The following is a 23,196-nucleotide window of genomic DNA, read 5'->3' on the forward strand; positions in this document are numbered from 1 at the left end:
TTTTTTTAATCTTATACTTTATATTTTAATTATGTTTTAGTCTTTATCATCAAAATATGAATAATATTATCAATTACAATTAACTACAAAAATATTAAAAAATAATTTGTAACTAATTTATCACAAGATAATTTGTAATAACAAAATAGTTGATAATTTATAACTAATTTGTAGTTAATTATTTTATTTTTTTTCTAATAAGAACTAAAAAATAATTAAAATACAAATTATAGGAACTAAAAATATTACTTTCAAATTATAAAAATTAAAAAAAAATTAAAATATAAACTATAAGGACTAAAAGAGAATTAAAATATAAATTATAAAGACTAAAAAAACTATTTTTAAACTATAAAAACTAAAAAAATACAAATCATTAAACTATATGGACCCAATCAGTAATTAAACCATTAAATTATTACAATATTTTAACTATAGCTTTACTAGTTACAACTTATCTGTTGTATTGACATTTAACGGTGTGTTTGGCCACGGTAATGTAACGACTATTGTTAGAGAATGTATACAATCTTGAATTGTTCATCTCTTGCATGGACGGCCTTGTCAAACTCTTACAAAGGAAAACACTTACTGTTGCAACATTTGGAGTTCGATTGAGCATCTATATATGAGCGAAAAACGGCAACACACCAAGCATGTACAGTTGATTCTGAGTGTGTGTGTGCTTGTTTTTTCTCTGACAATAAAACATGCTATGTGTATTTTTCAACATTTTAAAAAGAAAATGAAAATATAATAAAAATCTGAATATTAAGAATGAGGAGCCGTGAAGCAATAAACACACCAATACATTTCGCGTGTTTGTTGTTGCTATACAGTTCAGCAGTATACTGTTTTTCATAAGAAGCCAAGCTCTAAAAGCATACTATACTAAAGAGAAGCAAAAACCAATTAACTTTGGCACTTTAAAGTTTAACCACTCGTCCACCAGCCAAACAGGACATACACTTTCAACTTTGAAAGGACAAGGACACGATCATGTACCAAACCAAGAGAATATAATTAATACCCATCATGAGTAGTTCATAATATTTTTTTATTGTCTAATTTGATGCTCTATACAATTCCTTTCTACAAGCCACTATTTACATTTAGCATCACATACCAACATAAAGTACTCCCCACTCTATGTTATATTATTACTTGCTTTTTGACACATTTTTCATCCTATACAAGATAAAGCAGTAGTTCCCAACACCGGCCTCAGTGACAGGGCACAGGTATTGCAACTACATAAAATATGGAGCATATTTTTTTATTTCTGAGGGTGCCACCTAAGGAAGTGGTAACAACAACTGCCGTATCTTTTTGCTATAAATAAATATTGATTGGTAAGTGACAGAAAACCACTATACAACATTAGTATTCTATAATAAGCCCTCCACCCATTGGAGCTCTATGTGGAATTCCTTTTCTTCTCTTGGCAGTTCTGTAATTAACCACTGTTGGTGGTGGTGTTGAGGGTGTAAAGCTGTGGATTTTCTTTCTGGCACTTGCATTATTTCTTATACCGTTAACTGATTCTTCACCATCTGCCTCACCTAACATTTTCTTATTTCGGAACTTTTTGGAGGTTCCAACAATCTGAGAAGAAAATTCAAAAGTTCAAGAGATCATTATTCATTCGTATCCAACTGTTCTCATCATCATTTTTTTCTTACTTTTTCAAAGCAGGCATAAAAAGTACAACTATAATGTTACATACTTTATACAGCAAAAAAGTAGGAGGTAGTTACAATTTACAAAGGACATACAACATTTCTTAAAAAATTAGGAAATCTATTCATCATATTTTGTTACAACTAAGATGTAGTTAAGATTAGGAATTCCATTTAAATATACCTTACAACCAAGAGAGCAGAAGTTGAAGGAATCAAGGAGGCTGCGCTCACAGACTTGGCAGGTATTGGTGACCCCTTTTCCAGGCCTAGGTTGGGGCCTTTCATTTAAGAACACAATCTTGGCACTGTTAATAATGTAAGTTTGGACACCTGTTATGTCCAGAAATTTCTGTATCTCAGACACCCTTATCACATCATGGTACGAAGACCTCCTTATCTTAAAAAATTAATAAAATTTAAAAGAAAATAGAAAAAAAATCGTCATCAGATGATAATAACCACGTTATTTATTCTTGCTGGAAGAAAATACCGAAATTCATAAAATCAACAAAATTATCTATCTAAGCAGAACCAACGGATCATATAATTGAGTGATAAACAATTTTTCAACGAAAAAAAATCACTATTTAACTCTGACTTGGGAAGACTGCAAATTCAGCATTAAATGGCACGTGTTAACCGATAAAACCAATACAAGAGACAGATTCAAAAGGGTTTGGATCCAAAGTACTAAAAATGTGGGAACGAGCTACAAAATCCGATTATAGGCACCCAAATACTTGATTTTTGACCCTACAGAATTGGATCAAATTGAGTGATGGAACCTCAAAACACAATTTTTTTCTGTTAAATATATATGGTACCTGAATTATTCTGTGTTCTTTGTGGGAAGAGAGACATGCAGAGCAAAGGGCTCCATTCACACAGTCCAAGCAATACATATTGCATTCACTCTTGTGGGAATCCGCGTGGACTTTGCATTGAACAAAGAAACGTGTCTTGAGAAGTGGCTGCAGCCATGAAGGCCACTTGTTGTTTTCTTCTTCTTCCTCTTTTTCTCTCACAACACCTTCTCCATTGAAACCTCCCACCTGATCCCATAGACCCAGAAACAAAAAAGCACACAAAATTGTCAATTGGTAAATAAATAAGCATCAAAAGGGGTAGATTGAGGATTTTTTATTTAAAAAAGAAACACATCATGTGTGTTGGATATTTGATTGAGTGGTATTGAATTATTACTAACCATAATTGACGTTGCTATTCCTTTGGGTTTGTCTTATGGTGGGGTATTTTGATCCTCTTCCTGTATCTGTATCATAGCATAGGAAGAGAGTGGTAATTTGGAGGCAGAAAGAACATAAAAAGAGAGAACTTTCTGTAACAAGTTAAGAACTAGTTGAGTTGAGAGAGAGAGAGAGAGAGAGATAAAGTTTGGAACAAGGGAGTGGGGGTATACTTTTGTAGTGGCAGTGAGTGCCAAGTGCTTATTATCTTTCTTGTTCTTCAAAGTCCAAACCAAACCAAACCTCGCTCCGAACCCAAACCTAGAGGATGCGTTTTCTTCAAGGAACTCACCGTGTGTCATATGGTCACCTTCCGTTTTATTCGTTAATTTATTTCTTTCCCTATTTTCTTAATATCCTCTCATGGCTACACCATTTTTTGTGAACTAACTATTTTCTTAATTTGAAGTCAATTATTATGGGACTTTTCTTTTATTTGGAAGCTGAGTTTTATTTTATAACATTTTTTAAATGAATCAATCAATTAGAGTTTATAATAATATTTTAATACTAAAAAAAATAATACTGCCCCTATTCTCAAATATAAGAAAAAAAAAATTTATCTCAAATATAAAAAATTTCAATTAATTTAACCTTATTTAATGTTAAAATATCCTTCATTTATTTAAAATTCTAATTTCAATGATTATTTTTTATTTTTGATATCAAGTTTCGATCAAGATTAAATTTAAAAAAATTATTTTTTAATTAAAATTGATGTAATTAAATATGGTTAATTAACTCTTTTAGTTAATGTACCATATTTTTTTCTTATATTTGAAAACATAGGAGTATAATTTTAGGTTAAAATATATCTTTCATCATTGTAAATGTAAAAATATTGGAAATTTATCATTTTCAAATTTTTAATAAGTTTTTTGTTGTCATAAAATTAAAATGTATTATTTTTGTCCGAAACAAAATTTGGACACACAAAATTACATGTATTACTTTTGTACATCAGTTATATGCATAACTAATATAAAAAGTTATCATCATGGTAGTTTCAAATTTACTTACGCCTAGTTTCAAATTTACTTACGCCTTATTGTAAGTACAAAATCAAACATTTTAATTTTATAAAAATGAAAATTATATTTTAACCTAATTTTTATAATTTTATAATATTTAAAATTAAAGTTTATTTATATATGACACAACTCATATCATATAATATTTAATTTAACTACACGTAATAATGTCTATTAATAATCAATTTAAAAGAAAAAATTAAATTAATATAATTATTAATCATTGTATTATTAACTAAAACTATATCAACTATTATAATACAAAATATTTCAATGAAAAATATTTTTTTCTAACAAACCAATCATGCTCGATATGCTCAATTTCAACTAGTTTTAAATATTCTTTATAAAATCAAATTTTAGGATTAAATGAATTAATTTAATTTCTAGTTCTCAACTAGTCCGTGATGTTTTTTTTTTTTTTTGTGCGCGTGCGTAGAGATATATTTATAAAAGAAATGAGATATGTTATATAAATGAGTTTCATCAATATTTTATTCAACTTTGTTACAAGTGTTTTTAGAAAAATTTGTGAATCTTCCCTTGACATGATGGATCCCTTTCTCATCTAAAATGATGAGTGATCAAGTGAATGATTATTCTTATATAAAGAATATCTATTTATAAATCTAGTATCTTAATCTTAAAAAAAATCTTTAATTTATAAAAAATATATATAAATGACTAAATCTAAATATCATTCTAGAGATATAATAATATTCTTTAAATCTAAATAATATCTTATAAATTTTTTTAAAAAATTGATCTCTGGTGTGATTTTGATACCATCATTTTATAATTTTTAATAGACTGTGTGGGAATGTCATACTTGACAGATATTGAAGTTTATCTAATTCAATCATGATCTATTTTTATTTTACTGTCATTATCTTTCAACCATATTTTATCACAATTTGTTTTAATTCGGTGATGAGAAGTGTGTAACATATCTTGAATATTTGTGTTTTAATTTTAGACTCATAAATTTAATTCGGTGACGAGAATTGAGAAAGTGTCATGTGTGTAATATATCTTGAGTGGAACATATATATTGATCTTATTTTTAAACTTAGTCCAATGGTTTTGTTTTAGCGTTGGAATCATGATGCATGGTATTAGACGGGTATCTGAGAATGCAAAAAAAAAAAAAAGAAGACAGGTATCCATGATGAACACAGTACGAGCAGAGCAGAAAATTGTATGGTTTGTTCATAGAACCTAGTTAAATAGTACTGTATTGTTTTACAATCATCATATAAGAATGGTTATAATAACAAATTGTCTACTTATGAAGTATTATATTCTTCGGAAGTTATGAAGTATTATATTTTTCTTCATGTAATTTTAAGGGTTACAAATTTTTAGCCATCATTAAATTCGAAGTCGACTGTGTTATTATTGATACTTATCAAACATCTATAGAAATTTTACAGCGTGATTGTTTTCCATTTCTATTTTTACAATCTTTTTTTCTCGATTCTAGTGAAATAATGCTACAAATTTAGTAAGTGAAAAGCCTGTGTTTTCTCATTTGAAAAACTTATGTTTCTTCTAATCAGAACCTACACACCAATATCTAACACGTGCCAATCCGTATTTTTTCTCATGAACAAAAATATTCCTTCAAATTGATGAGTCGTCTTTATATCCACGTGTCACAAACTCATTCTCCCAAGTGTCAACCACCAAACTATGATGCCAAACTTAACCAACCCTCAACTTTGTCCTCGTGCAACTTTTTCCAGCTAGAAACTAGAAAAGTAAGCCAACAGAATATTTAAGAGGGTCCGTTTTGTATTATCAATCAATCTATTACTTATTTTATCTCTATAGTTTTTTTATATTTCATATCTTTTAATTTAAAAATAATTTTTTTAATTCTTATAATTTATATTTTAAATTTTTTATTTTTTATAATTTAAAAGTGACTTTTTTAGTTTAAATTTGTATTTTAATTTTCTTTTAGTTTTTATATATTAAAAGTGATTTTTTTAGTTCATATTATTTATATTTTAACTACCTTTTAGTCTTTACTGTAAAAAATATATAAAAATAATAAACTACAAATTAGTTATAAATTATCAACTATTTTTTTATTACAAATTATTTTTCGATAAACTAATTACGAATTATTTGTTAATTTTTTATAATTAATTGTAATTGATAATATTATTCATATTGTGATGGTAAGGATTAAAAGAAAATTAAAATATAAAGTATAAGAACTAAAAATATCACTTTCAAACTATAGGGACTAAAATAAAATTAAAATGCAAATGGTAAGAACTAAAACAATCACTTTCAAATTATAGGGACTAAGAGAAAATTAAAATATAAATCATATAGACTAAAAAAACCATTTTAAAACTATAAGGACTAAAAGATACAAATGATAAAACTATAGGAAGCAAATCAACAATTAAACATATATTTTTTTAACACGCTTTCTTTATATATATTTTAATATAGGTGTGCCACGAGAAATTAATAAGAAAAATATTTCTTAGACACTCCATGCACTAATCTATGAATGAAAAAAAAAATAGATGTAATAAATATTTGATGTGGAAAAAAATTAAATAAAAACAAAAGAAAGGTATTATTATATCAATTAGATGCTTAAAATATATTAGTGTATAACATTAATCAACCAGTAAGTAGCTCTCACCCTTTAAGCATACGGTGATCTATAGTTAATTATATGAACAAAAAAAGCATTTTCACACGCTTAAAAAACCATTCCCTTAATTGATACTTATATCTTAAAAAATTCTTGGTTATGTCATTTTAATTTTTACATAGTACTTGTTTATTTATTTTCTTTTAATTTTTACAAAAAAAAAAAATAAAAAGTATTAACTTTCATCTTTCTTTCCTATAAAACAGTTAGAAATTATTTTACTTTCTATTTCTTTGATTTCCTTTCTTTTTCTTTTGTTTATGGTCTTTTCATTCACTTGTATTTCTAAATATAACATACCCTTAAAATATATTTAAATATATTTTTAGTTTTTATAATTTAACTTTTTTTTCTCCTGTAAAATTAGATTTTTTAATTTTTAATCATTTTAAATTATATTTATTTTTTTATAGTCCTTAAAGCATTTTAAATAACACTTTAAACAATGAAAAAAATATTATTCAAGATATTATAAGGACGAAAAATAGAATAAATATAATTTATAAGGATTGAAAATAAAAATAAAAATTACAAGAAAAAAATAAAAAAAAAATTACAAGAACTAAAAAAATATTTAAGCTCTTAAAATATTATGTGTTATATAATCTATTTGTATGATTCTTACTTAATTTATTAATGAAGATATTTCGATATAGTGTGGGAGAATCTTCACATATAGAGGTAGAAATGAGCCAAGTCAAGCCAAGCTTTAGTGAGTTTGAGCTTGACTTGAGTTGAATATGCAAAGTTTGAGTTTGGTTCATTACCTGTCATAAGCTTTTTTTAAAGGTTCAATTTGATTTACATAAAAATTTGATTTGGCCTAAGAGCTTATTTAAAAGTCTGATTAAAGACATATTTGATCAATTAATTGTTTTAAAACCTAATGAAATACTAACTAAAAAAAAGAAACTTATAAAATTTCGTATAAGTAATGTACAAATCCAAAAATAATTGATAAACAAAATCATATTGAATTCAAGTTGTTAAAACATAAAGTATATCAAAAGAAAGTGAAAAAAGAGAGCATAATATAAAAAAATATATGGATTATAGATGATTTATACTAATATAGCCAAATAAAAATATTTAAATTGTCTAAAAATATCTTTACAAAGCATTCTTTTCTTTGGAAATATTAATATGGTTGCATTATCCTTTTAACTTGAGTCTTTTTCTTTTTGAAAATTTTCCATATACAAGTGAACTCTCCAAGCACTTTATGTCATTTTCTCCTGTCATTCATGATGTCATAAAAATGATATAGATAATAGTTATTATTATTATTATTTAAACAAGCCGGCTTGTCAAGCTTAACAAGTTTTTTTTATAGTTTGACTTTGGCCTTTTTATCTAAAAAAGCTTGAACTTGACCTTTATAGTAAATAAGCCAAGCCGAGTCGAACCTTAAATAAGCCGAGCCAAAGACTCTTGACAAGCGGTTCGGCTCATTTCCATCTCTATTCACATGTATCCCACATGCCTCTTATTTGGTCTCTGGTTTAGGTAGACCTTGGTAGAATACTCCAATGCATTGATTCTTAATCAGAAAGGTGAGGAGAGGTTTAATTAAATAAATAAATAAAAGGTGAAGGGAGGTTATATATAAGAACTCTAACACTCTAGTCAGAATAAGTTGTGTATAAGATTAATAGAAATAAGTGTACCTAGATGTTGAACTTTGTTGATAGGCTATGACATAATAGTTATCCGCTTCATGATAAAACTACTTATAGTTAGATAAAAACATTTTAATTTCCCCTTGGTAGGTAGGGGAAGTTAATACTAATGTTATTGAATTACTATTATTTAAGCAATAATGTCTTAAATCTAGTTTGGGCTAAATTAAGTTTAAGACATTACTTAAATAGTAGTAATTCATTGTAACATGAGATGTTGATTGATGAGGTATTAATTTGATGATATGTTAAATTCTAAGTTTGAATTAACTTGATGTGAAAGATATCCATGAGTGTGTTGAAGTTGTGGATTAAATTATTTAATTTATAATGAAATCATTATTATATTAAAATAATTCCAACAAATTGTTATTCTTAATTACTATTTTGATATATTTTAAAATTTAATAAATATTGTATTGCTATTGGAATTTTTCAAAATAATTCCCATATTACGTCACTAAAAATGTATTTACATTGAAAACAAGAAAATCAAGAAATCATAAATATTTAAATTCATTCTTGAAAGTATAAAATATTGACAAAATTAATTCTTAAAAAATAATAAATTTAAATTTAGGTTTTTAATATGTTAAAAATATGACAAAATTCTACAAATAATTTAATGTCAAATTAATCATTATCAAATTGGTTTCCAAATATTATAATTTAATGATAAAATGATTTCATAAATTAAATATAAGAGTAATTTATCTTATTTTTTTATACTTTTAATGATTAAATTTATATTTTTTTTTTATGTTTTAAACATCAACTTATCATCGTACTATACTTTTTGGAGATGAATATAGCTATTAAACCCAACATACAAGTAGACAAATGTTTGTTGAAAACGGCGGACGGAATAATTATATGGCAAAGAGATCGGTATGTACACATATAATATACTTGCCCTGACTTCAAAAAATCGGGTTATGATAAACGAGGTGGATAGAGAGATAGGGATAGGATCATAGGAATTAAATATAATTTTATTCCTTCCATTTTATTTGATAAATAATTTTGATTTTTTATTTTAAAATAGAGACTAGAGATATTTGAGATTTTTTAATCCTAAAAAAAATTACATAAATAATATGTGTGTTAAAATGTTTACAAAAATAATATAAATAATTATTTCTAACAGAAATCGATCATTTCTAAACCAATTTCTCAATGTACAATCAAAATTATTTTTTCTTTCAATGTTGAGAAATCAGTTTCCATGCACCGATCTCTCAACCTGCCATTTTTTTTTCATTTCATTTTTTATAATTCTATTTTTTTCTACATTTGTTTTCAACGTGCCTTTATTTTTTTTATTTCAATATTTTTTAGAGTGGATTTGCATATTTTTTATAAAAAATATTTAAATCTTTCTATAAAAAATAAAAATTAATTTATTGTTTATAAAATTTGTAGTTAACCCACAGCTTTAATTCAACTAAAAAAGATATTAAGTTAACATCAAATAGAACAAAAAAATAACTCTGGTTAAATAATTAAAAGAATTCATTAAGTCAATTATTTTTTTTTATATAAATTCAACACGTAAAACTTGTGTCATGCGATTTATATACATGAAATTGATTAGACTAAATTATTATTCGACTGATAAAATATCATAAACATTGAAAACATGGCCCAGAAAGTCACCTCCATGAAAAGTTTAAAGAATTTAACTAATTCCTATAACTAATATATTTTAAGAGTAAATTAAATCATAAATCTGCAAATTAAAATAAAAAACTCAAAAAAAGAAAACAACTATTTAAAAAATACAATAAATAAATATAGAATTAAAAAAATAAATTCATAAAACAAAAAAAATGGCACATTGAGAAATTGGTTTGTGACATATTGTGTAGCAAAAAAAATTAAAGCTGGACAGTGAGAAATCGGATTAGGGGCACCGGATTTTCATTGGCAATAATGATTTGTATCACTTTTGATAGATAATTTGGAACTTGTATTATTTGTGTAACTTTTTAATTTTTTTTTGGTATTTTTGGGATAAAAAACTCATGTTGGTTACCTATATTCTAATATTCTTATTTTTGTTCATTTTTTAATTTTAGGTACATTTTTTTATATTTTAGTGTAGCTGAATATTAGATCTAACATATTTATTTAAGGTGCTATTAAGAAATGATTTAATTAATTAAAATATTAAAAATAAATGTACGCAAAATTCATGAATGAACCAAAATTCTATTTTAAAAAATAATAAGGAAATAAATATTTCTATTTTTAAAACAGAGAACTAAATTTACAAATTTAACAAAATAAAATATCAAAGTTATATTTAAGTCAAAAATAAATAATGAAGGAGAAAAAAAGAGATAATTGATAAATGTGATGGAAAAAAATAATAATATAAAAAGTGAGATGAAATAAAATAAGTATATATTTATATTTATTTTTTAAAAAGTCTAAATTAACAATATAATTTTTCAAAAAAATATTTGATCTTAATTTAGTTTTCTAAATTTTTATAACACCCTCTTAATTAGATATCATTATTTTAAAATAATTATTTTAAAATTTAATAAACTTACTTATCATAGGTAACGAGTTAAGATCGAAGATGATTATATTTTTTTCTCATATTAAATTATGTATTTTTTTAATCTTTGAAATAATAATAACTATTATTTATGAAAAATAATAATTTGATATACCATAAAAGTTGGACGATAAAAAAAATATTCAGTAAATATTTAAGAATAGTTATAGTAAATAAATGAATAAATTTGTTATTATACACTTACAATGATTATAAATTTATCAAAGATATTTTAATTTATTTAATATAGTTTAACAAAACTTTAAAATTTCCTTTTATTTTTCTCCAACGGATAGAAACATGGCTGGCTGCGTTCAAAAGGAAAAGAGAAAATACAGTAGAAGGGAATGAAATAGGAGAGCGGGAAAGGCATTTGGAGAGTGGAGAGAGCAATTGGAAGCGAAGAAGGCAATGGGTTCCAAAGACAGTTGCAGAACCGAACTTCGCATTGCCATCCGCCAACTCAGCGATCGATGCCTCTACTCTGCTTCTAAATGGTACACTCTAATTCGAAAAATTTGGGGGTTTCAACCGAGCTTTATTTAAGTTTGTATTTTGCAATTGCCCTTTGCTTTACTGTGTGATTTCCGCAAATGGGTCGTTTGATTCTGACGAAAATGTGTTTTTTTTCAGGGCAGCAGAACAGTTGGTGGGTATTGAGGAAGACCCTGCCAAGTTCACTCCTTCGAATACGAGGTTCCAGCGTGGGAGTTCGAGAATTTGCCGCAAGTCTAGGACTCATGAGACTGCTGCGGTGATCACCCCGGTCGTGGGTGTTTTGTATGACGCCACACCTGTGAATGTGATGGAGAAGGATGAACTTGTAGATGGTGATTTTTACCTCTGGCAAAGTCCTATTTCGGTTGCCGTGAGTATAAGACAGCTGCTCATGTTCTTCGTGCGAACAAACAGGAAGGAAATCAGTGTTCTTGCGCTGTTATGCTCTCTGTCTGGTCAGTACAGTGGTTTTATTTTATGTTCCCTGCTTTGGATTGAATGTGGATTTTCATTTGTGGGATTTTGCGTGTTTGTGGTAGTAGTGAAACTTGGACTTTTGAGAATTTTGATGCATTCTTGAGTTGAATGTTCTTTTCCCCGTCATTGGTATGTAATGTGGTATATACTATGGAGAATTTGATTGTTCATTCACTTGGGAGTATGTGTCTGTTTTATGAGTTATCATTGATGGTTATCTTTTAATTAGGGCAATTACTTGTCTGTCAAGAGACAGAGATAGAGAGAGATTGTTGATCGCGATATATGTTGCTGCATTACTTGTCACTTTTCACTCTAGTGCAACAAAAAAAAAAAAAAATACATGTTACATTGTTACATGTTAATATTTTCCGATATTTTTTTAATTTCTATAGGCTGGAGAAAAGCAAAAAGAGGAAGAGACGATAGAACTTGGGGGGCCTCTGGGTAAGAGTGATGCTATCAATCACGAACTAGTTTCTTTGGAGAGAGAGTTGTCAACAATTCGCAAGAATGGCAAAGTTGATCCTTTTTGTTTGTATTTATATGGTCTTGTGCTCAAACAGAAAGGCAACGAGAACCTCGCATGTACAGTTCTTGTAGAATCTGTGAATTACTACCCTTGGAACTGGAATGCCTGGACCAAGCTGCAATCCTTGTGCAAAAAGGTTGATATCTTGAATAGTCTGAATCTCAATAGTCATTGGATGAAGGACTTTTTCCTTGCCAGTGTTTACCAAGAATTAAGGATGCATAATGACTCTCTGTCAAAGTATGAATATCTACTAGGAACCTTCGGTTATAGTAATTACTTACAGGCACAAATTGCAAAAGTCCAGTACAGTTTGAGGGAATTTGCGGCTGCTGACTGATACTTGATCCACTACACTGTTATATGCCACTCTGTGCTACTATATGTATGCCATTGATTACTTTGTTCTTAGGAGAAGGTCCTTAACCTATGTGAGACGTGTTTAATAAGCCTAAAGCAGGGGAATTTGTTTAGCACACATACACGGGGAGGGTTAAGGGTTATGAACTGCTCTGTGTTGTCTGCAATTGTTTGATCCAATCCATGTGCTGTTTCCTGATTTCTACTTTGGCTATGTTGGGAGGGGCTGTATTTGATAGACACCCATTTTTGTGGTTGCTGTTGCAGTTAATTGTGAACCTTAATATTGCAGAAAATTGTGGATACATGTGGTTGATACAGCTGCAATTGCAGTTGCGATGCATTTATGGAACACAGTTTAAACACAAAGGGAAATCTAATAAACATGTGTGAACTGTGAAATAGAAGGGGTGAGAGAGGTGGCAAAGGGAAATTACCTGAAAGGGTTATGGAAAATGAACCGACAACAGTTAGTAACCATTAGGATGCAACTTCATGGTATACTATTTGGTACTAACATTGATCCCACATTGTACATAATCTGGGATTCAACTTTCCATCCAATTATTTGTGTAGGATATATACATACGTACATATATATATATATATATATATATATATATTCATTTATTTATTTATTCTTCCAAAAACAAAAACTTATGTTTTTCTATGACTGACTCCACTTGTCTGTTTTTATTGTCTTCAATTCCTTTATGTCAGCATGATAATTTTAAACCTACATATGTAATCAACAAGATTGGGCTTGGATTGGAATAGAAGAGCAGTTTTTATCTTGAGGTTAAATAACTTGTTAAGCTGAATTAAGTAGTCAAGTTTGCATTTGTGTCTTTGAGGCGATTTACTTCCTTTGGTGAAAGTCCTAACGATCTAGTTGCTTTAATTATGTATCAGATGATGGGGCAAGTCAATAAAAAGAGACTGGCAAGAATACCTAGGAGAGATACAGCGGACGGAGGATACCTATGACCAGTTGACTACTATTGCTGCTTAAGAGGAGAGACTTTAACCAGAAAACCTTATGTGAGAATTCCAGAGCAAATCGACACCAGGGTTCACAAGAAGCAAAGGAAATGGATAATTTGCACATCTCCAATTATTGTGAAAATATGTTTTCTTTTAAGTTCACTATGAAGTATGAACTGGATGCTGTTTTGTCCGTGTTTGATCCCGTTTTATCAACTTGGTCATGTTATTGATTCAACCAAATTCTTCATAGAGGAGATCTAGTTTTGTTTTTGAAATGTAACATTTTCTTTCTAGACTTGTAGATGCTTTTGGCCTAAACTATTTGTATTCGATTATCAAGCCCTTTGTCTCGTGTGATATGGAATTAAGAGAGTATATCTGTTGCCCTTGCATCGACCAGAGATAGAAAATGCATATAATTATTTCGCTAACTCACTCTATAGGTTGATTGATTACATTTTCCACTCTATTGTATTGTCGTAGCCTCTGCACCGTTGCCGTTTTGACTGGCAAATTATCAATTTGGAGAGACGTGATATTTTGATGCGGGAGGGGATGTGGTAGGATTTTTACGGGTTTTGTTATTATTAGTCTTTAAAACTGATTTTAAGTAACTAAAATAAAAAAAATATCTACTACCTTAGAAATACAAATATAATAGTATAACAAGTATTTTTAAATGAAAAAAATTAGTTGCTTAAGAGTACTCTAAAGCTTATGGAAAGAACCGCGTTGCTCTTGTTCTTTGGTGTACACGGAAGAATTGCAATGGGCCAGTTTAGACAAGTTTCTTTAGAAGAATTTTTAAGAGAAGAAAAAAAAAAATAAGATGAACTTCTTCAGAAGTTAAAATGAATTCTTCATTAATTAGTTCTTAATTAATTTGAAAAAATTCTATCATATAATTTTTTTAAAAGATGAGAAGATATTTACAAATTAGTTAATGATTAACTAATGCAGAATTTATTTTAGCTTATAGAAAAACTCATTTTATTTTGTTTTCATTTTCTTTTCCTAAAAATGTTTTTAGAAAAGTTTATCCAAACATAATGACAGATTATGGAAAGGAATTGTAACTGTCCCTGCAATAACTTACTCCTAGTCCTTGGCATCCCAACGCACTTCCACTTTTGAAGACATTCATTCCTTTGGTGTTGGTCTGTGCGCTGGTTATGAGTTTGGTAATTTCCTTAAAGCCAAGGGATTCCATCTCTTCCGATTGCTGAAGCCAGTGCTTTTTCACGAAGCAATAGTCTGGATGAAGGAGCATCCTTTTCAAAACGTGGCTTTTGAATTGGATTGCGAAACTGTTGTTGATAACTAAATGGCTGCTCAGATTTCCATGTAATACTTATAAGATGTAGAGCAGAATTATCTAATGTCTCAAACTCTAGTGTGAGTTTGGATAAGAGGCAAACCAATCATGCAGCTCATAGTTTAGTTAGGGCTTCACAATTTTATGCTAGCTCTCATGTCTTTGATCATATCCCATCATGTATTGTTTCTCAAATTATCAATGAAATGAAACAGATCTTCTATTTAAAAAAAGTAAAAAAGACTACTCTAAAGCTGACTTTAACCAAAGCATTTCTGTTACCATAATCTGGTTCTGATGGCCAATAATCTTCTTTGAAGTTTTGCATTTTGCCCTAGGATGCTTTAAAGAAGAGTTGCAATACATGAACATTATTTCTCGCTAAGCACCTCGTTAATACTTATAACTTTTTTTCCCTCTCTATCACATCATATCATCTATTATTCTCATTTATCTTGCTAGATATCAAATAAATTTGAGTATCCACAAATATTTTTTGTTAAAAGTATACAAGTAGTAGATACACATACACTCAGCAGCAGGGATACCTGGTCAGGTTGTTCTACACTTGATAATTAACCGATGTCACATAACCCAAGATTTGACACTAGTGCTGGGCATCGGAGTTCAGTCTATTGTTAAATGGAACAAGAGAATATATGTCACAGTTACATGTATCAATCAGTTCTGGATATATTGTAATTGATCTTCTTCGACAAGTCCATGAAAAACCAGATATTGAAGAGCTATGGAGTACTTTGCTGCTGCTTTAATCGTAGCTGTGTGATCAGTTGGTGAATGGCTCCTATCTTTGAGAATAAATGATCCAGATACATCCCCCTCTGCAACACCGGATACTATGAAATATCATTCATTCAAGAAAAAACACATTTAATTAATAATTGTTTTAGAAGGCCAGATATGAGAGGGAGGTAGCTAAGGTAACCTTTAATAGTAAAAGTTGTTTGTATCCATTTCTTATAGATGAAGTGAAACCTTGGGGAGTCTCTCTGGTGGGTATGAGTATCTGACAAGAGAACCTTGCAAGATCCTTTTTGACTGCCACAGAATTTAGAAATGAAATGAAGCCAATTAATTATCATTCATATTCTCAAGTCAATAACATCAACAGCAATGGATACTTACTTTGCAAAAGTAATTGCATTGTGGCATAAGGCTAGCGTCTTGACCATGGCCATGTCTCGTCCGCGGGGATTAGAATATCGTTGTTGGCAGATCCTTTTCATTTTCAGATCGAACGGAAATCAAAATCAAGAGATAAGCCATAGAAAAGAAAGGGTTGATGGGAAAGAGCAAAATTACTTGTTGTCAAAGAAATCTCCGAAATCATCAATAAGAACAGCTGCAGGCAATGTATCATACAGGTGGAAAGCAGCAAAGTACTTGCGAATGTCTTCATCATCATTCACGTACCTACCTCAAACAAAACAAAGAGCGAACGAATTTGAGTGTGAGAGATGGATGGATGATGGCATATATATTTGTAGTGAATGATACAATACAATACACGGGTTATGTTATGGGAGGGAGATACTTCATCTGTATACGGTGGAATACATGAGAAGAGGGGTCAATACCCTGAAATTCAGAAAAACAACACGAAATGAAGTTTTGAGAAATGGATGTTAAAGAGGGAGAGAAGAGAGATAGCTACCTGAGAAAGAAAAGGGGGTTTGGAATCCAACCTATGGCGGTTGCAAATGAAGATGACTTTGTTATTTGAGTCGGAGTGCAGTGCTACATTGAATGCAAATTGGAAAAGAAGAGAAGTCTTCCCACTGTATAACGTAAAATTGGATCATTAAGAATTGAAACAAGTCATGTCATATTCAATTTTCAGAGAGAGGAAATACGAAGAAGGAGGGCCAGAGAGAAGGAGTAGATTGGAAGAAGGATTTTCAAATGGTTGAAGCTGCTGGCTACTGCTACTGCTGCTGCAGAAGAACATCTCCTCCAATATCATCACTCCACGCCGTCGTTTAGCTTCCCAGCTGCCGTTCACTTTTCTACATCAAGAATGGTTAACCCGGTGTTCCTTTTGGTTTTAGCGGGCCAGACTCACGAACAACGAATCAATGATTTACAAGACTATTTTTTACACTTTTATTATATTTTTTCTCTCTCCTTATTTCTTTCTTAATTAATGCTTCAAATAAAGTATAAGTGCAAAAATAATAACTGGATAAAAAACACATACCAGCATAAAAGGTTTTCGTTGGAGAGAAACAAGAAACGGAAGAAAGGAGATTTTGTTGATGAATTAAAAAGTAAATAATTTAATTATTTTACTTTTAAAAAATAGATTAAATGTAAAATTTAGAAATTCTAAGTTATTACTGTTTGAGGAAGAACTTAATATATTCATATCAATCAAGGCTTTTGTAATTAAAAGAAAAAAAAAATTACTAGCAGCAACCCAAGTGGTAACGTTTAAAATATTTGGTATCATGAGAAAACATTTGAACAATAAAAGTTGTAACAGTTGGATAGTAAATTTACATGTATATAAACATGACTAATATGAATTTTTTTAACACAACTAATTTTCTCAAATTCCTCTTATTTCTTCATAATCACATTTCTTTATCTTTTTTACACGTTATCTAAAAGTTCATTTTCATCCATTTATTTTACTCACATTTCAAATCCTCAACTTTCTCTTATTGGTGGCCCCGTTTAGTTTTTTTTTTGTGGTATTAGATTACAAGAATTGGATATTTATGAAGTGCTCAAGTTCTTTTAAAAAAAATGATTTATGTATACAAGTGATACTCACTTGAAAACTCCAAACAAAGTTTTAAGAGATTTTGGAGCATGGATCAATGTTCTCTCTCCACATCCCACCCAATAGCTAAAATACGTAGAAGTGTTATATACTGCTTCAGGCTAGAAATGGTTTTTCATGTCCCCACTGCATTTCCTAACATACGGATAGTAACTTTTGGGTAAATACAGAATTGGACATGAAAAAATAGAGAAACACACGTATGCAACATGCAAGCAAACCACCAAGACCGAATGAGATTAAGAATCCGTTCTGCAAAGTAAATTGAAATAAAAATTTTAAATTAAAGTAAAATGTAAATCACATCTCATTTTACTATGCATTTCAACTCTCTTTCCCTCAAACGAACAGGCCCTAAAGGCTAAAGCTAATTTTGACGCTTCAGTGAAGGAAGGAAAAGATGTTGGTATGGGCGTAATTTTTAGAGACAGTGCGGGGGAAGTGTGAAGTGTTGGCTGGTGCAACGAGACATGCCTCAAGAATACCAACCAAAAGTTGCAGCATGACTGGCCCTGAGGACTGAGGTGGAGTATTCAACAAGTAGCCAAAGACTTGCTTCTTCATGAGGCTAACTTTGAATCTGATTGCCAGGAACTATGTATGGCTTGGGAGAAAAAGGTGGTAGAACAATGTTCTTACTTATCAATGAAAAGAACAAGTAAACACTCTGATATTTCTTGGTTTTCCTTGAAATGTATTGGTTCGTTCTCATCATTTGTGCCATAAGTAATTGACATAAGTTACACACTTACACCCTTGATACTTTAATTTAGGATAATTTTATTTTTTAACAGGGTATATAGCACCGCAATTAGGGCAAGTATGCAACTTATCGAGGTATATAAAGTCAACAAATCAAGTCAACAGTGGAACATAATTGAGCCTCAACAAATCAATATCAAATCCAATCCTTGACATCCGACAAAGTTAGCCACTATTCATTATTCAAGATCAGAATTCAGAACCACTGAAAATGGATAAACCCGGATTGAACCTCCCTTATCTCACGTGCTCCATTTAATGATAATGACTATCAGTTTGTGTGACGCTGAATCTCATAGTTGAACAGTTGATAAAACGCACATGCAGGTGAAAATGAATGATACTGGGAAAAAGAGGTTTAAGTAATTAAGTAAATTCAGCCTCACAACTATCTCTTCCCACTGGGCTCCAAATTTAACTCCTGAAGATTCAGCAAGAGATCATCTGAATTCAAGTAAACCTTGTTGGCAGAATTTGAAATTGTGTGAGCGATTTCCCTTGCCGCTTCAATTTTCCTTAAGGTGATAAACGCAGGATTATTGGCAATAGCTTCACCAATCAACTGGGCACTCTTGGCTTCACCCTGTTTGTCAAAAAGAAGGGAAGGAACAGGTTATATATATATATATATAAACAATAGAGTTGAAAAATAGCCCTCTGTATTCTTTTGTAGAAAAAAAGGAACCACTAAAAAGGAAATTTGATGTCCTTCACTGATAGCCCATCCATGCATCACCACCAGAGGGCCATTCAAGAGGGCAGGGAAGCAAAGAGTAGAAGAAAATTCATTAATATTTCTTGGTGTTGATGAAGTTCTAAACTAGTTATTAGTAACATTCACGATGTCAATTTTCTTTTTTTATTTAATTTGCATGGCTTGGTAGCAATTCAGAAATAATAAAAAGTATGGTAGCCAGTTGTAGAAATATTAAGAATCCTCTTAAATGTAAAAATGGGACAACTATTTTTACCTGAGCTCTAATAACAGCACTTCTTTTGTCTTGTTCAGCTTTTTCTACAACAAATTTAGCCCTCTCAGCTTCTTGAGCAGCAACTTGCTTGGCTTCAATAGCAGCTGTAAATTCCTTCCCAAACGTCAAACTTGTGATTGACACATCATCCAAAGCAATGTTAAACTGGGAGGCCCTCTGAGTCAATATCTTCCTTATTTCTCGACTAACATTCTGTTAAACAGTATGTTCTAGAAACAATCAGTCCCACTTATAAGGCTATAATTTCACTTTTAATACTCATCCAAAAGTGAATTTACTAGATTCCTAAGATTATGATACAAACTCCAGCTGAGAATTACAGAGCATGCATACAATTAGCCCAGTTACTAGCTGTACAGAAGATGGGGAAGAATCTGGTAAATATTTACCTCTCTCTGAGTAATGAGCTGACTGGCATTATACTGTGCAACTACAGCTTTGAGAGTTTCGTGTATAATAGAAGGCAGGACCCTTTCATTATAATTCTCACCCAGGGTTCGATAAACTGTTGGTAACTGGTCAGGAACAGGGCGGGTAAGGACTCTAAGTCCAATTTTCACCTACACCAAACATCATAATAAATGGAAATTGTAGTACAAATTGTAGGCTGTGTCAAAAAAAAAATATGGAGATAGAAGAACTGAAACAACTATCCATACACCAATAAAGCAAGCTCTGACTATCTTTACATGATCCTGATAAATTGGTAGTAACTCTTCTATCATAAATCTAGAATATCATGGTCATAGATTGTAATAGTTCAAATACAATGGAACTAAGCAAAGCGAAAAACATGGAAGGGGAAAATGATTGAAATATATGAACAACCTCAGAGCTTTCAAACACAAATTAAGAAAATGAGGAAATGGTAAGGATGAGAGCAATGAATAATACAAGATACATAAGCTCTTATTTAATGTTAACACTCAACAGCTTATATTGGAAGGAGCCATAATTTACATATAATCAGACCATAGAACTATGCTTATGCTAGAAATGAGCACCAGTACTGCAGCTGCAATGGATTAAAAGAAAAGGTGGAGAAAATTCAAGAATTGGGATGGAACCCTACTTTCTCCTTACCCCCATATTTTTTCTTTTAGGCAGGAAAGGGCAAGGTGAGGGTAGGTAATCCAGCTTCAAAGCAAAAAGGCATGTTGCTATAGCAAAAATTGAATAGAAAAAGGAAAATGAATAACCTGTTTGACTCCTTGCAGCCACAAATTCAAGCATACTGCAATATCAGGTCTTAAGAATAAGAAAAGAAATAGGACAAACAAAAAGACTTACCATTTGGAGATCACGGCTCCCTGATGTACTCTCTACTAAATGAGGGCGTGCACGTACATCGTAGATCACAGGCCTCTCGAACCAAGGAATCATAATATGTGTCCCTTCAGGATAGACCTGCATTCAAAAGGCATACTATATTGATATAATTGCAATAAGATTACTAGTCAATATAGGTCTCTAGCTGTGGGCTTGGGAAGTGATTAGTTTGGGAAAATAATCACTCTTTTTTTCAAAAACATTTCCAAGAAAGACAAAAAAAATTATTATTTCTTCAAAATAGATTAAACACACGCTAACTGTTTAACTGTCAAAATATGAAGACCTTAAGAGTGCACAGTTTTAGACACCGTATCTTTAACTTGTGCTTAATAGCTAGATTGTTAGTCAACCATAAGGCTGAAACCCTTTTATATTATAAGTGTCTGTGATTGACATGAAAACCTAAACACAGAATATGACTAAATCAGAGGGTTTCAACAAAAGTTTATGCTTAATTTGGGAGAAGAATTATCTTGTTTGCAAAAGATAACAAGTCTTCATAGAAGCAGGGCTACTTAAATCTAGGAAAACTTATGCCTGAGGACCAACTTAGCCAAATACTTACATCACTGACCTGAAAACAACATTAATTGGAACTTAATATAAATATTTAGCTAGCTAGATCAGTCCCAGGTGTATATATTTTCCTTGAATTGAAATGACCCTAGAGGAGGAGGTTATTACAAAAACTTTGAAAAGACAAGCAAGAGCTTCTAAGTTCATTTCCAATGTTGACACCGTACCTAAACTTTGGAACATAATACTTCCATTTGAGTACATACAGACTTCAACTAAAGTTGATGCAAAAGGCGTTGCAAGTTGCATTACATTAAAAAAATCATTCATTCAACAGTCATGGACAATGGAATAACCTTATCTTTGACACCGACAACACGATTGAAGACAATGGCTCGATGACCTCCCTCAACATTGTACAAGCTGTTTGCAGCCCCATATACAACAAGCCCACCAATAATGCCAACTTTAAGCAAAGCAGCGACTCCGCCACCAGGAACCTTTGGAGCATTCACGTTGTTAAAATTCATCTGCCAGCCATTAATAAAGCTCCATTAAGCATCAAAGGGTATTATTATATAATACAGATTTAGCCAGCATGAAGCACACACAAGTATCAGATATTGCACACAATAAGATCATCATCGTAACTAAACACGCAAGGAATTTTAATATCGATAAATTTCAGTTAGTTATGCGAGGGAACCTAGTCTGAATCTGTGACCCAAATGTTGGGTCCTTCCACTAGCAAAAAAGCTTCAAAAACCCTAAACTATGTGCAAATAAACAAGAAAGAAAGAAAAACGTTGAATTACCGAGGAAACAAAGTTGAGGAAACAATAGTATACGTAGCGCGCACCTTGGAGGCAATGTTTGTAGAGGTTTCCGCTAAGTGGCGAGTTGAACTAATGTGGGTATAGGGTTTTAGGGCTTAAGAGAAAGAGAAGGAGACAACTTCCCGTGTCTGTGGGCACGGTTTGACTTGTCTGGGTCGGGTACCCGAAAATTTCTCCTTTTCTTTCATCCTTTTCTTACAATACAATGGATTATATTATAAACATTCTTTCTAGTTTTTTTTTTTCTTTTTTTAACCAACTCTTCAATGGTTGCATAAATTTTAGGCCGAATATAATTACTAGCAAGATTTAACACAATGGGTAAACAATTAAGTTTTTTTAGCATGTTAACATAAATTTGATTATTTAATTATGTGCACCTAAAACACTTTATTAAAAAAGACAAAAATGAAATGGATGATTTCAAAACCTCAAAAGAAATTTATTGGAAAATATACTTGAAGCAAACCATAAATTGAAAGATATAAATATAACCAATAAATTGATTTGTTCAGCTTCATCTTATCAAAATGGAGTATGAAATTAAGTCGGGTTAAATACCTTTCAAACTACAAATTACACGGCTAATTTAAATGGCAATTGACCAATATTTGGTCTGAGTACAAAAAATTGTTTGATATATAAAATCCTAAAATTTATAAATTAAAATATCTAATTAAAATATTTTGACAAGTGCAACGACATAAAATTATTTTGAGAACAGTCAAGTGTTTTGTATAATTTATAAATAGAGTATGTGTGCTAAAATGTTTTTTGGGTTGGACCTAAACTAGGAGAGATCCTGACGAATTCTTCGAAGTCTAGGTCTTGGGGATAAATACACCCAATTTAAGTACTTCTTTAAGCTTGTTCCGATCCCACTTGAAGCATTCTTGCC

General features: G+C 30.5%; 4 protein-coding genes across 8 annotated transcripts; 1 reads left to right on the top strand and 3 right to left on the bottom strand.

Moving 5' to 3' along the window:
- Nucleotides 1–1,040: 1,040 nt before the first annotated feature.
- LOC100810888 (protein RGF1 INDUCIBLE TRANSCRIPTION FACTOR 1) lies at nucleotides 1,041–3,251 on the bottom strand. The gene is made up of 4 exons (XM_003537773.5): nucleotides 2,890–3,251; nucleotides 2,507–2,734; nucleotides 1,864–2,079; nucleotides 1,041–1,605 (listed from the first exon to the last, which is right to left on the bottom strand). The coding sequence occupies exons 1-4, from the start codon at nucleotides 2,890–2,892 to the stop codon at nucleotides 1,381–1,383; spliced, it is 672 nt and encodes a 223-aa protein (XP_003537821.1). The 5' UTR covers nucleotides 2,893–3,251; the 3' UTR covers nucleotides 1,041–1,380.
- Nucleotides 3,252–11,143: 7,892 nt separating this feature from the next.
- On the top strand, nucleotides 11,144–13,971 carry LOC100811428 (anaphase-promoting complex subunit 8). Of its 3 annotated transcripts, none has more exons than XR_003263389.2 (4): nucleotides 11,206–11,382; nucleotides 11,519–11,838; nucleotides 12,256–12,528; nucleotides 13,665–13,971. XR_003263389.2 is itself a non-coding variant. In XM_041006692.1 (4 exons), the coding sequence occupies exons 1-4, from the start codon at nucleotides 11,297–11,299 to the stop codon at nucleotides 13,666–13,668; spliced, it is 462 nt and encodes a 153-aa protein (XP_040862626.1). In that variant the 5' UTR covers nucleotides 11,206–11,296; the 3' UTR covers nucleotides 13,669–13,971. The 3 variants fall into 3 exon arrangements, 2 of the variants coding, with proteins under 2 accessions (XP_014619456.1, XP_040862626.1); XM_041006692.1 differs by having other exon boundaries at nucleotides 12,256–12,307; XM_014763970.3 differs by lacking the exon at nucleotides 12,256–12,528 and having other exon boundaries at nucleotides 11,144–11,382.
- Nucleotides 13,972–15,475: 1,504 nt separating this feature from the next.
- On the bottom strand, nucleotides 15,476–17,155 carry LOC100500369 (uncharacterized). Of its 2 annotated transcripts, none has more exons than NM_001369120.1 (7): nucleotides 16,929–17,154; nucleotides 16,730–16,853; nucleotides 16,610–16,653; nucleotides 16,378–16,488; nucleotides 16,201–16,293; nucleotides 16,001–16,113; nucleotides 15,476–15,911 (listed from the first exon to the last, which is right to left on the bottom strand). In NM_001369120.1, the coding sequence occupies exons 1-7, from the start codon at nucleotides 17,036–17,038 to the stop codon at nucleotides 15,736–15,738; spliced, it is 771 nt and encodes a 256-aa protein (NP_001356049.1). In that variant the 5' UTR covers nucleotides 17,039–17,154; the 3' UTR covers nucleotides 15,476–15,735. The 2 variants fall into 2 exon arrangements, with proteins under 2 accessions (NP_001356049.1, XP_040862319.1); XM_041006385.1 differs by having other exon boundaries at nucleotides 15,520–15,896; nucleotides 16,929–17,155.
- A 1,582-nt stretch (nucleotides 17,156–18,737) lies between these two features.
- On the bottom strand, nucleotides 18,738–22,483 carry LOC100811958 (prohibitin-2-like). Of its 2 annotated transcripts, none has more exons than XM_006590276.3 (6): nucleotides 22,322–22,483; nucleotides 21,819–21,992; nucleotides 20,905–21,021; nucleotides 20,004–20,174; nucleotides 19,594–19,806; nucleotides 18,738–19,205 (listed from the first exon to the last, which is right to left on the bottom strand). In XM_006590276.3, exons 2-6 carry the CDS (start codon nucleotides 21,990–21,992, stop codon nucleotides 19,011–19,013), a joined length of 870 nt encoding a protein of 289 aa, XP_006590339.1. In that variant the 5' UTR covers nucleotides 22,322–22,483; the 3' UTR covers nucleotides 18,738–19,010.
- Between the last annotated feature and the right edge of the window lie 713 nt (nucleotides 22,484–23,196).

Source organism: Glycine max, chromosome 11 (assembly GCF_000004515.6).
Source record: "Glycine max cultivar Williams 82 chromosome 11, Glycine_max_v4.0, whole genome shotgun sequence".
NCBI lineage: Eukaryota > Viridiplantae > Streptophyta > Magnoliopsida > Fabales > Fabaceae > Glycine > Glycine max.